Source organism: Artibeus jamaicensis, unplaced genomic scaffold (genome assembly GCF_021234435.1).
Source record: "Artibeus jamaicensis isolate MK-2021 breed Jamaican fruit bat unplaced genomic scaffold, CSHL_Jam_final scaffold_1964, whole genome shotgun sequence".
NCBI classification, from domain to species: Eukaryota; Metazoa; Chordata; class Mammalia; order Chiroptera; family Phyllostomidae; genus Artibeus; species Artibeus jamaicensis.
The window spans coordinates 10739371-10752836 of record NW_026522030.1 but is presented as its reverse complement, the minus strand read 5'-3'; the positions used below and the strand labels follow the sequence as shown (position 1 = coordinate 10752836).

The following is a 13466-nucleotide window of genomic DNA, read 5'->3' as shown; positions in this document are numbered from 1 at the left end:
AACTCTAATTTGCAAAATGCTTAAATATTACAGCTCATGAATTTTTAAATTTCCACACAAGACAAGATCTCGTTTGAGATCGCATAAGGATTCCTCCTCAGTGGACTCTTGCACTTACCTGGTTTGTGCTGAGATTGCAAAGAATGACATCGCCCGAGGCTGTAGCCACACACGCAGACTCCTGACCCAGCAAGTCCTGAATACCAACAATGCAGCCGCTCCCATCCTCCGGGAGAAAGCCTTCTGCCACTAAAGGGACTTCATTTCTCACCTTTCACCAGAACAGATACACAAGCAAACTAAGCCAATCTACTTCCAAAAACAATTCATAACATTTCCAGAAGCAAAATATTTTTTGGTGCTTCCTTTATAATAAAGAAGCTTTCAAAAAACAATTTTTTTCTAGATTAAAATCCAGACTTCCACTTGAAGACTCTTACAACCCTACCATCTTTAACAAAAAATTAATGCAAACTTCTTGCCAAGCCAGTGCAAAATAAAAGCAAGAAGCCTGGTCCCTTTAAAGTTTCCAATAAAACATGAAGATAATAACTATGATTTCCTAAGATTTGTACATATGGAAGAAAAGGACTAAGAACATAATCATCTAAAATACATTAGTAGCAAAATATAAGTAGGGGACGATATTAGAATCAACCCAAAGAGCTTTTAAATATACACAAAAGTAGGGCAGGACAAAAGCAGGTTTACAGTTGTGAGTATGTGAAACAGTTTATTCGTGCCTTACTACCTCCTAGTTATTGCATTATTTCCCATAGAAACCACCATAAATCTACTCTTGCCCCACCCTGTGTGTATGCTCCACATTTTGCCATGTAGAATAAGCACTCATGTTTTTCGCCCAAACTTTCTGAAAAAAAAAAAAAAAAAAAAAAAAAAAAAACGCACAAAAACTTTCATTTTAATTTTTTAATTCAATTATTGTATTTATTTACATTTAGATACTTGGTTTTTTGTATTATAAGGGAAACTTAGTATTTATTTTTGTATAGATATTGTAACTGATTTCTAGAGTTATACTTTTAATGCATAAGCATAAATAAAAGAATTTAAAACATTTATATAGATACAGAATTAGTATTACCCATATATAATGCACATACTTATTTTTCCCTCAAAAATTTGGGCAAAAAGTGTGCATTATACACAGCAAAATATGGTGTGTGTGTAGTCTGTCTGGAAAAAGTCCAACCATCGTTAATAGAACAAGAATGGTTTGCACAACATCGATGTAACCTGGCAGCCAAGAAGAATGGACTGAAATACACATGCGTGAACAATGACGGCTTCATTGTACCAGTGGGGGTGGTAGATGCCATTCAGCAAGCATGTGTACCGTGTGGGTGTCACATTCAAAATGACTTGAGTGGAGCAATGAACCTCCATCAAATTTTGCATTAAGCTTGCACAGTCCTCCACAGAAACTATTAGATGATTCAGGAGGCTGCAGCTATGGGCAACTGGTGATTGGCAGCTTCATCACAACACACCTGCTTATGCACCGTGTCTCGTGCAGAGTTTTTTGGTGAAACATCAAATCACCCAGGTGACTCAGTCCCATTAGAGCCCAGATTTGGTGCCCTGCAACTTCTGGCTTTTCCCAAAACTAAAATCACCTTTGAAAGGGCAGACATTTCAGACTATCAATGATATTCAGGAAACTATGACAGGGCAGCTGATGGTGACTGGGAGAACTGTGTGAGGTCCCAAGTTGCCTACTTTGAAGGGGACGGCAGCATCACTGTCCTATGTACAATGTTTCTTGTATCTTCTGCAACAAATGTCTATTTTTCATATTACGTGGCTGGACAGATGATTTGAGAAAGAGATATATATTCAGGATTCAGCAGTGGAGATCCTGACTTAGCTGGTATGGGATAGAGGCTGAAACACAGTTTTCATTGCAGCCCCAGTTGAGAAACACTGCTACAAACAGTACAAGGGAGAAAGGGTAAAAAGTGGGGCACCCACACAAAACACACGGTCAGTTCTGTCAACTCAGATTTAAAACAGTAGTTAAGTTAAAGGTAAGTTACTATTTGTCATCAGTACAAAGCAAAGGGAGTGCTCATTCAGGAGGATAAAAATTCAGCACAATTTTAAAGACTATCCCGGGGAAGCAGGTTTAGAAAGAGACAAGTCAACAGTCATGCCAGGTGCGAGCGTTCGCCACTGGAACTCACTTCTCTGGTGGCAGGGTCCACCTCCAGCAATCCGCGCTCGGAGCCAATGAGCACTGTGCCCTGCTCCGTTCGGAGGGAGAAGCACTGAGGTGTCCCCAGAGCCGGAATATCCCTGACCTCCAGGGTCCGAAGTAACTTCAGATTTCTCATGATGGAGAATTCCTGAAAAGAAAAGTACAAATATCCCTTGATGAAGCACTCACTTATAAGAGGAAAAAAATTTCATATCGGTTATTCCTCAGGAAAGTTAAAAAGAACAAAACAAATGGGAAAACATTTTATTTTTTACTATGAGGATAACTGTATACCCTTGTAGTTTTGTAAAAATATGTAAAAATCCATACATATGTATATATGCACACACATTCTTAAAAAAGAAAATCTGGAATAAAATTACTTTATTATCACTAGGTACACTTATTTATAAACTGGGATATACTTTCACTAAAAATTAAAATTTACACAAAAACACAGAAATAAATGTAAGCTTATATGGTTCTAAGAGGGAAAACAAGACACTGTAAAATCACAACAGTTCACTTCCAAATGATGACCAACATTTGGGAAGCGGTGACTCGATATAACTACTTCATGGGACTCAGCTTTCCTGGCCTGCTTTTTTGCCAGTGCAATAGAAAGGTGAGAAAAGAGTGATAAATAGGAAACCTACTTTGATCTGACAAAGTCAGACCTGCTGATTAATGCATAATATTATCTATGCAGGAGAAAAACAAATGTTAACGCACTGGATTATTTATATTCAGATCCCTTCAAGGTTTATAATTGGAAGTCCCTAAGTTATGTTAGGGGCAGGAATGACACAGACCACGCCGGACTTAATGCCACCATGTTCTAAGGTGAATTCTCCCATCTCGGCATTTCATACATATGACCCTGGGAAAAAGGATTGAATCCTCCTCCTACACAGCAGATAATGTGAAGTGTAACATGAATGACACAACATACAATGTGGGTTAAGAGGAAGGTAAAACCATACATGGTGGAAGCAAAGAAAAAAATCAAGGCCGACAATGGTTTCGTGAGCTTTAGTGATATTTACATTCAAGGACTTGCAGAGCCCTGGCCGGTATGGCTCAGAGGACTGAGCACCAGCCTATGAACCAAAGGGCTGCCAGTTCAATTCCCAGTCAGGGCACATGGCTGGGGGGCAGGCCAGGTCCCCAGCAGGGGCCACGTAAAAGGCAACAACACAGTGATACTTCTCTCTCTCTTCCCCCTTCCCTCTAAAAATAAATAAAATCTTTTTTTATTTTAATATATTTTATTGATTATGTCATTACAGTTCTATTTCCCTTCATTCCCCTCCCCCCTGTCCACCCCTCCCCCACCATAGCCCCCTTTAGTTTATGACCACGTGTCTCAAGTTCTTTAGATTCTATATTTCCCATACTATTCTTGCCCCCCCCTATCTATTTTCTATCTACCGTCTATGCTACTTATTTTCTGTACCTTCTCCCCCCTTCTCCTTCTCCCACTCCCCTGTTGCTAACCCTCCTTGTGATCTTCATTTTTATGGTTCTGCTCCTGATCTAGCTGTCCTTTTAGTTTGTTTTTGTTTTAAGTGTGGCTTTTAGTAACTGTGAGTTTGCTGTCCTTTCACTGTTCATATTTTTTATCTTCTTTCTCTTAGGTAAGTCCCTTTAACATTTCATATAATAAGGGCTTGGTGATGATGAACTCCTTGAAGTTGATCTTATCTGAGAAGCACTTTATCTGTCCTTCCATTCTAAATGAAAGCTTTGCTGGATAGAGCAATCTTGGATGTAGGTCTTTGGATTTCATGACTTGGAATACTTCTTTCCAGCCCCTTCTTGCCTGTAAGGTCTCTTTCGAGAAATCTGCTCACAGTCTGATGGGAACTCCTTTGTAGGTGACTGTCCCCTTATCTCTTGCTGCTTCTAGAATTCTCTTTTTCATTTTAATCTTGGCTAATGTAATTATGATATGCCTTGGTGTAAGTAAATAAAATCTTAAAAAAAAAAAAGAACTTCTAGAAATTACTTGAACCTATACTATACCATGAAGGTTTCAAATTTAAATCTAATCCTACAACACAGAAAGTTTAGACTTTTCAAAACATACTAAAAATCACATCTTTTATCTTTAAACATAAAGATGACCACTGGTGTAGGATGGGTGGGTTAGAGAGAGGAGGAAGGAGGGGTTAAGTGGCAAGAGGAAGACAAGTGAGAGGGCAACCAAATGTGTGGTTTCCTGGCTGTCTTTCATTCTGCTTTATCTAATAGCAATCACCCTGTTACTGCTGCCATGATCAGATCACCAAAATACCTTCATGTCCCTCCCTGTGAACTTGGATTCCATTCACCAATAGCCTGTGGAGATTCTTACCCTCCAAGATAAGAATCTGGAAGGTAAAGGCAGTAGGAGCTGATGACTCACTTTTCCCTGTTATCTTCCTGTCCCCATCACTAGCCCCTACCCCAGCAATGGGCCCTCCTCACCCTGGCAGGGCTCTTGGTCCCAGTCTCTAGAACTCCCAAGACCAGCCTCATCACCCACATCCCCAGAGGTACCAACAATACCCAGGCAGGCCCCTCCAGACATCTGAAATCCAGCGACACGTGGGCTCCTCTCCTGAATTCCAGGAGTGTCGACACCGGAAGTTCGAGCCCGAGCCCCAGCTTTACAATGCCTCTCCCCAAGTTTAGGCCATGATAATCCCAAGGGCTTCCCTTGTTTTGATCGCCAGCCCTGGCTGTGCTGTTGCTCTTTCAGTCACTTTACCTTTTATTACTGTTTTTGTTCCCTTTTGCTTTTCGTTCCTCCAACAGCTATTTAACTAACTCGTTCTCTACATTTTCACTCCCATCATCCTAACTCCCATAACTTCTCAAGTGCCCCCAAGTCTTTGCAAGGATAGGAAGGGAGTAAGTATCCTCCAAACTTCCCCGGGACCTCAACTTATCGGTATCCCTTCTTCTACATCTGTAGTCTCCAACTCCCAGCCCTCAGTCTTCACAAGTCGTAAAGATCTCTCTCCACCAAAGATCAATCCTGACCTTTTCCAAAATTTCTGACTTCTTTTCTTCCTTGCTCCTTTACCCATCTGTCTCTGAGCTAATTATCATACCTCTGACTTTAAGTACCAGATAGATCACTACTAATATGCTACAGAAATCTGTCTAGCCCTGACCCTCCCTAAACTGGACACTAATCCCCTATTTTCAATCTCCTGATGTTATATTAACAAGAATGTCTCACAAACACATCAAATGCAGCCTGAAAAAAAGAAGTAAGTACTTGCTACTTTCCCACCAAACGCTTTCCCTATTTGGGGACACTGCATTTCTACTCTCTGTTCCTGAACCTGAAAACTATTTGCCCACTTTTTGCTCACACTTTTCATAGTAAATTGTTCACTGGTCACCTCCGTGGCTGTCACTATACAACTTGAATCCTTTATACAGTAGTACCTAGGCAATCCTACGATCCGTCTGTGGCCTACATCAAACACGGAATGCGCACTTTGTCAGGGAATGTCTTCAGATTTGTCTCAAATCTGAGGCGAAGATCTGGTAGAGAGGGCCATATAATACACCACATTAGATGGAGAAGCACAGCGGTCAACACGTCCATGAAAGAGTTGCAAGGCACGAGAAAGGACCCGCAGTACAATATCTGAACCTCCAATAACCGTAGACCTCTATCGTGTATTAATCGACTGGCTTTCAGCGGTATTGCCTACTCCTGCAAGGAGCCCGCCGGTTCAGTAAGTGTGCAGCTAGGGAGCAGAGCCCTCCTCCCCCACCCGTGGCCGCAGGAGAGGAGGTGACAAACCTGCACAAAAATAACTTAAGGCTCCAGGGCACAGGTAGTAACGCTGCATTCCATCCCTGGCCTGCAGAAGGCAGAGGTTACACTCTCGGGGTTCCCACCACCAGGACAGCCCCGGGCGCCCAGGGACGGGTTGGAAGAGTGCCCCCAGCCTCCAAGAGTCTCTAGAACGCCCACCTGATGCAACGCGCTGACCCCCAAACCGCGATGAGTCCACCCTCGCCTCCCAAGCGACGCTCAGCCAGCCTCCCGGAGTCCGCTCCGGCTTGCGAACACGCCTCTCTCCAACCACGGTTCTCAAGCTCTCGTGGTGCGGTGCGTACTGGGCCTCCGGGCCGCCCGATCCCCGAAGAAAGTGGCTGATGCTGGGCAGGTGAGAAGAAGACCCCGTAGCGAAACAGACCACACCTGCAGGATACACAAGCCTACCAGCGCGGGAGACTCCTCACGAGGCTGAGGGGGTGTGGCCAGCCTTCCCCAGAAGTTGCCACAGCAGAGATGGAAGAAGCTGGGTCCTCCTACCCAGCCTATTGAATTTTAGCCCCACCTTGACGTCAACCCTGAAGCCCAGTGATTGGCGCCAGTGGGCGGGGCCTGCAGGACCGGTGACGCAGCGCCCTTACGCACCCAACCGGACGTGCTGTTCCCCGGAAGGACAGCCTCCTTCCAAGCCAGGATGGAGGAAGCGCCTAGGTGTCCGTGGGAGCACGATGAGGTAGCGGCCCCGGAGGTCGCCATGGCTACCGAGCCTGCGTTGGAGCCCACAGTGCCGTCACTAGTGGATCGTTACTTCACTCGCTGGTACAAAGCGGGTAAGCGGGGAATGACGTCGGCCTCTGGTCAGCCACATTGGCCTGATGCATTAGGCCACTAGACCAACACATTAGAAGCTATGCATGCTCTCCCCAGCACTTCATCCCCACATTGGAAGGAATTGGACCTCTCTGTTGCCTGCAAGCGGGAGGGAGTGGGCATTTGCAAAGACCTGTTGGAGTGAAATGTAGCAGGGTGTATTCGGGGGCTGGTGAGTGCCGTGCGAATTCCAGGGTGGGTTGCTATCGGAAAGATGGTAGTGTAGATTGAGCGAGGCCCTGCAGTAGGCAAGGGCTGGATTGCAATCTCCTGGAGGGTCTGAAGGGAATTGAGGGGCACAATCCTCTAGGGAGTGATACCTAAAGGGATTTAGATGATGAGGTCATAACTAAGGTAGAAGCCGTAAGGATGGAGAGAAGATGGTGGGTTAGAATAGAGGCACTCATACTAAAGCCGAATTTAAGAGTTTTACTGAAAAAGAAGCCACTGGTATTATAAACGTCTGCCACTTAGTAGGTATTCTGTTGTGTTGTTTGTGTTCCCGGTAAATGTCAGTGGTGGGAGTTTGGTTGAGAATCTTCCTCTAACCCCACACTTGCCGTCTTTCATTCAAGGATTACAGATGACTCATTTAAAAAAAATAGCTAGCCAAATTTAGGGTGACCAACGGTCCCCATTTACCAATGACTAGGCGCTTTTACGGATTTTGAGACATTCAGCGCAAACATCAGGACAGTCCTAGGCAAACCAGGAATTAGGCACTCTAAAATTGACTTGACAAAATATACACTACTGTATTCTATAAATAATGCATAGCTAATTGCATTTTTTATAGAAATGTGTACTCATTTTAAAGTGAGGATAAAGCAAGAGGGAACAAAGTTAATAATCACTTTAAGGATGAATGATTCCATCTGGTCACATCTCTTAAATACTTGATAGCAAGCCTTTTAGATATATCTTTTTTGAGTAATGAAGAGATACAAGTGACCGGTCTTTATAATTAACTATCTCTATAAAGAACGTACTATACACTGGTAGTGAATATTGACTCACAACCAACTTACCCATTCGTTCTTCTAGATGTCAAGGGAAAACCCTGCGAGGACCACTGTATACTACAGCACTCTAACCGGTAAGCAAATTGGGAATTTTAAGTTACCAAAAAAAGTGCCTGGTATTGTAGCCTGGTAGGGTCTTGGGTTGAATAAATGATCAATAAATGATTATCTTCCATTGTGCTGAAATCGTATTGTTTATTATAGGATTTTGGTTGACAAGAGTGAGCCTTTTAGTGCCTACTTAAGCTAAACAAACTTGATCATCCAAACATCCAGGTGGACCACCACACCCTCAGTCAGCTACTGCCTTAAGCCTGTGCTTAACCACTGAACCGCCAGAGCCCATGGAGAGGCGGAGGCCCAGGTGGTAACCTGTACATACAGGCATGCCTTACTTCTCTCCACCTCAGTGCTACCTAGGACCCTGTACTCTTCCCTTCTCTGGGAAGGATATGAAATCCCACTCTCTCCTCTTTTTTAACTGCATTCCCATCTACAGTCACCAGAGGAGAATGGGTGGAAAAGATAGTTTGATTAAACAAATGGCAGCTCAGATATTCTTTCATCGGTAGAATACTGTGTTGTGAGAGGAAGAACTGTACCAAGCAATAACACAGGATCGATGTTTGCTCCTCGTAGAATATGTGTCATCACATTGGCAGAAGCTCATCCAGTTCTTCAAAGTGGAAAAACAATTAAAAGCATTTCCTATCAAATCAGTACCAACTGTAGCAGGCTTCAGAACAAGGTGTCTGGGAAATTTAAACGGGTATGTGCCTGTAATTCTCTACTTAAATCCTCTGTGTCATAGTAATGATAGGTCCACTCAGTAATGTATGCTCAGTAATCTTCCCTGGCAATTTGAGATGCTGATCTTAAGAATACTTAAACCCTAAAGAAATTCTCAGACCAAAAAACGAGGTATTTCAGGTGGCGTAGGATCTGTCATTTCAGGTTCTGTACCAACACCGCTGTCATTCCCAGGATGGAGGCTGGGGAAGGTGGGTCTTTGAATGGGTCTTTTATTTCATACCAATAAAATGACATGTTTTGTCCCTTCTAGTTTTAGTAAGCCAGTATTAAGATTCTGTAAAATTTAGGTGACCTACTCTTCTTTACCATGTATTTCCACATGTAAATTAAACACAAAAAACAAAATTCCTAAGGTAGTAAAAAAATGAATCTGAAAAAAATATACAGTATTTGCTCCTTGGCATTTCCATTCCTTAATCATTGCCAATTTCATGCACATGGACGGCCACACCCTCTGCCTCCACATCATGATCAGCTGTACAAACTGTTATCTCTACCCTCTACAACTCTGGGCAGGATGGACAGTTTATTAAAGTATGACCTTCAGTGGATCAGTCATAGAGGATGATTTAGGTCCTTCATTTCCTGAGTCCATACTAACAATTTCTGCCAACAACCCTCACTGTTTATACTTCCCTTTGTAGGCCTGCAATCTCCTAATAACATGACCTGTGCTTCCTGATTTTTCCTCACTCGGGAAACACATGGACTTAGAAAAGAATGGACCATTCTTAAAAGATAAAGTCTACAGATCACAAGTAAAACCATTAGTGCTTGAAAAAGTCCTGTGGTAAATCTTTGTCCAAAATATTGTATTAACACCATTGTTACTACAACCATGTTCTAAGAGAGGGACCTGCAAATAGAACCCACTACAGATAGGTTTTGACTGGATGTCAGCACCCCCCCATCATTTATTCTTACAAGGGAGGTGATAAAAAGGAGTCAAAACACTCCCGCTCTTTGACACAGTGGCAGTGGTTGACAAACCCTCTGCCTTTGAATACCCAACTCCTCCTCCTAAAGGTGGGGAGTTGCACTGACTAGTATTTTAAAATGAAGTGCCCACATGCAGAGGAGTGAAGCCAAGGTGGTATATGTGAATCTTGTCTAATAATGTTTTCAGTAATCGAGATCATAGGGAACAGCGTCTTGACCCGTGCCTATGTTCACTACAGGAAAAAGTCCAGGAAGGGAAAAAAAGAGAACACATGCAACATACCTGCATGAGTTTCCCATGAGCATCCTTGTAGATTTTTGTCAGAAACTTCCCCAGATATCCTTAAAGTACCTGAAACAATAACCCTGTCATAGCACTCTAAGGTATATGTCAGAATGTGGTACATACTTCTGGGTCATAGGATAATGGGCAAACCTTACCTGCTTCTGAAAACTGTTCTGTTTTCCAAATTTTCCTCCAAGTTCATTACTTTTTAACTAGAAAAACATCCCTTTTTCAAAGTCTTAGAGAAGGTACAGATCTTAATGGAACTAACTTTGTACAATATCGCTGTCACTGTGTAATGTTGAATTTTCTATTGCTTATTGCTGACTTTTCCTACACTGTTGAAATCTTTATACTTGGCTATATGCAACTTTCTCATTTGAAGTTAATAAAATATATTCTTAACCTTTAAACTAGCTATTATTACATGGGTCTTAGTTTGCCTTTTCCCCTAGAACCTGGCTTATAGCAGGCACTCATACAAATGTTTGAATAAATGAATACTTTTTGGAACACTAATTCTGGGACTGTATCCCGGGTAACACTGAGCATTGCCTCTCAAAGGGAAGTGAGAGTGTACATCAGTCACTTACCTGTTCCCTTTTGTTACCTTTTGTGATCAGGGGGCCCAGTTTCTAACAGAGCTTGCACCTCTGTGTAAGATTTACTGCTCAGATGGAGAAGAATACACTGTATCTAGGTGAGTTACGTTTTAACCATAATTTAGGGCGGGGGGGAGGTAAAATTATTTTACAGACAGTTTTATTTCCAACAGCTGTGTTCGAGGACGATTGATGGAAGTGAATGAAAATATTCTCCATAAGCCTTCTATTCTTCAGGAGAAGGTGCAGGGGGCTGGGGGCACATGATCGCATCCTCGTAGATTTTTCATCTGACTTTTGTCACTGGTCAGGCTCCATGTTCTGTTTCTTTTCTAGCCATCCACTGAAGGTTACATTGCAGTTGTGCTGCCCAAATTTGAAGAAAGTAAAAGCATCACAGAAGGGTTACTGACACAAAAACAGTATGAGGAAGTTGTGGTGAAACGTATTAATGCCGTAACTGCTGCATCGTGAGCACGGAGGTGGAATAAAAAGCAATGTGGCGTTGATCGGTGCGTAAAGAAGCCCTGGCGTGCTGCGGGCAGCACACTCGACAGCCGGCCTTCCGCTCAGAAGCCTCGCTGCCCATTTTTGTCTTCAGCCTCCCAGATCTGCCCTGCCAGGGACTCACACTGCTATTTTTTGCTTTTCTATTTCTAAATGCTGGCAAACAAAAGATGTTGGGGTATTTTTTGTTTGTTTTTTAATTAAAAACAAGCAAAATACTTTGAGGAAATTTGGAAAAGACGAAGGTTTTAAGTAGCAAGTAAAAATAATTTACCCATCATCCTGTAACTCATCAGTAAATGCTACATTTTGACATACTTATATTTGAATGTCAGTTCAGGGTTCACTGGTTTTGCTCAAACTTCCATCCGTTTGAAGGTAAAAGAAACAAGAGCTGGCCTTCCTTACCCCTTCTCTTTCCATGTGACCCTACCAAAAAGTCTAGTCCCACCCCTTCTGCCTTAATTCCTCTCCAGGTCACAGGGGAGAGGCAGCATGTAGAGTGAACCTTCTCCAGCCCTGCCACCTGATGGCCTTCCTCTGAAACAAAGTAGAACTGGAACGCTGTGGTTCTTGTACGACGGCCAGCACAAAAGGGCTTTGAAATGTGCAAAGGGCTTGACTTAAAATACAAAGGGCTTTCCTAACTTGCGGGGTATTGTAATGTAGACATACATTGTAATAACAGGGTAATGAGCAAAGAAGAAGTTACTGTATTTCAAAGATACAGGTCTTTGAACAGAACAAAAGCTTTTATAGCATTTGAACTAAAAAGCTGAATTTATGATTTAAGATTGTATACTTATGTCCCCTGAATTTTAAATAAGAGACTTTAAAAATTGTTATTTTTCCTTAAGGGCTGCAACATGTGTACCTTTAAATACCTGTTTTTAAATAAAACAATCGTTTAATACAGAAGAAATCACTTGATGTGCAAATCTGTTTGGTTCCCTGTGCCCCTCTGCTGTAGAAGTCATTGTATCCCTTCCCCACCCCGACTTGCACTTAAATAAGAGAATGTTCTCATTTCAGATATGTAAAAGTATTTTGTAAGTAAAACATTATTTTCGACTCCCAAGAATAACCTGTAACTCGTGCGCCAGCGTGACCGTTCCCCAGGGCACCCACCGGACGCGACACAGGTGGTAGCTCTGCAAACATCCACACTGACAGTGAGTGAACTGAAAACTGATGCACAGGCCAGCGGATCCCAGCTGGAGCAGCGCAGTGATTCCCAAAGATGACATAAAGCTACTAAAAATAGTAAACAAATTACAGCTGTTTTACGTGTAATATTACCTCACATCATTCACCATTATTCCCACTGTAATTTAAAAGAATATTTGGGGGACTTCTGACCAAGATGCAGGTGTAGGTAGACACACTGTGTCCTCCTCACACAACTGAAAGGGCAAAAACAAATTTAAAAACAAAAAACAATCAGAACTGACAGAAAATCAGATGGTATGGAAGCCCAACAACCAGGGAGTTGAAGAAATATTCATCCAGATCAGTAAGAGGGGTAGACACAGGCAGGTGGGTGGAGAGGACTCATGGTGGACCACGGTGGGTAAGGCAGGGGCTGGTGGGTGGGTCGTGGCCACAGATTGCAGACCAGATGGTCCCACATTCGCACGCAGATGAAACGGGAGCAAGAACGACCACGCAACCCAGGGTCCCAGCACTGGGAAATAAAGCCTCAAACCTCTGACTGAAAACTCCTGTGCGGGTTGAGGTAGCAGGAAGAGAAACAGCCTTACCGGAGAGTTCGTTGGAAAAAAATGCACAAAAACCCACTCAACTGGGAATCAGCACCAGAAGGGCCCACCTTGCTTATGGGTATCAGGAGAAGTGACTGAAAGCTGGCAGAGAGTAGAGCGAGCACCACTGATCGCTCTCTGACCCCGCCCCCACATACAGCATCACAACCCAGCAATATGGGTTGCCCTACCTGGGTGAACACCTAAGGCTTCATCCCTTACTATGTAACAGGAGCACCCAAGCAAATAAACAAGTAAAAAAGGACCTAACGAAGGAACAGTTCAAAGTTCCAGAGAAAACACAACTAAGTAACGAGACAGCCAACCTATCAGATGCACAGTTGAAAACACTGGTTATCAGGATGCTCCAAGAATTCACTGGGTACTTAAACAGTATAAGAAAGACCCAGGTAGCAATGAAAATTGCATTATGTGAAATAAAGAAAAACCTACAGGGAACCAACAGTGACAAGAAGGAAACCAGGACTCAAATCAAGGGTTTGGAGCAGACGGAAGGAAGAAATATTCAACCAGAACAGAATGAAGAAACAAGAATTCAAAAAAATGAGGCGGCTTAGGAACCTCCAGGACATCTTTAAACATTCCAACATCTGAATCATAGGGGCGCCAGAAGGAGAAGAGGAAGACCAAGAAATTAAAAACTT

At 42.8% G+C, this 13466-nt stretch overlaps 2 protein-coding genes across 3 annotated transcripts in view; one reads left to right on the top strand and one right to left on the bottom strand.

Moving 5' to 3' along the window:
* Positions 1–6500, bottom strand: part of ELP1 (elongator acetyltransferase complex subunit 1) — a 58990-nt gene extending 52490 nt beyond the window's left edge. The window contains exons 1-3 of one of the 2 annotated variants that reach the window (XM_037152732.2): positions 6216–6500; positions 2205–2366; positions 119–271 (exon numbers count right to left, since the gene is read on the bottom strand). In XM_037152732.2, the coding sequence (XP_037008627.2) occupies positions 119–271; positions 2205–2354 (303 nt within the window). In that variant the 5' untranslated portion in view covers positions 2355–2366; positions 6216–6500. Of the gene's footprint in view, positions 1–118; positions 272–2204; positions 2367–6197 lie in introns of both variants that reach the window. The other variant, XM_037152731.2, reaches the window with a different exon arrangement.
* Positions 6501–6676: 176 nt separating this feature from the next.
* On the top strand, positions 6677–12046 carry ABITRAM (actin binding transcription modulator). Its single transcript, XM_037152825.2, has 6 exons — positions 6677–6832; positions 7917–7968; positions 8534–8663; positions 10556–10632; positions 10708–10777; positions 10871–12046. The coding sequence occupies exons 1-6, from the start codon at positions 6697–6699 to the stop codon at positions 11006–11008; spliced, it is 603 nt and encodes a 200-aa protein (XP_037008720.2). The 5' UTR covers positions 6677–6696; the 3' UTR covers positions 11009–12046.
* The last annotated feature ends 1420 nt before the right edge of the window (positions 12047–13466 follow it).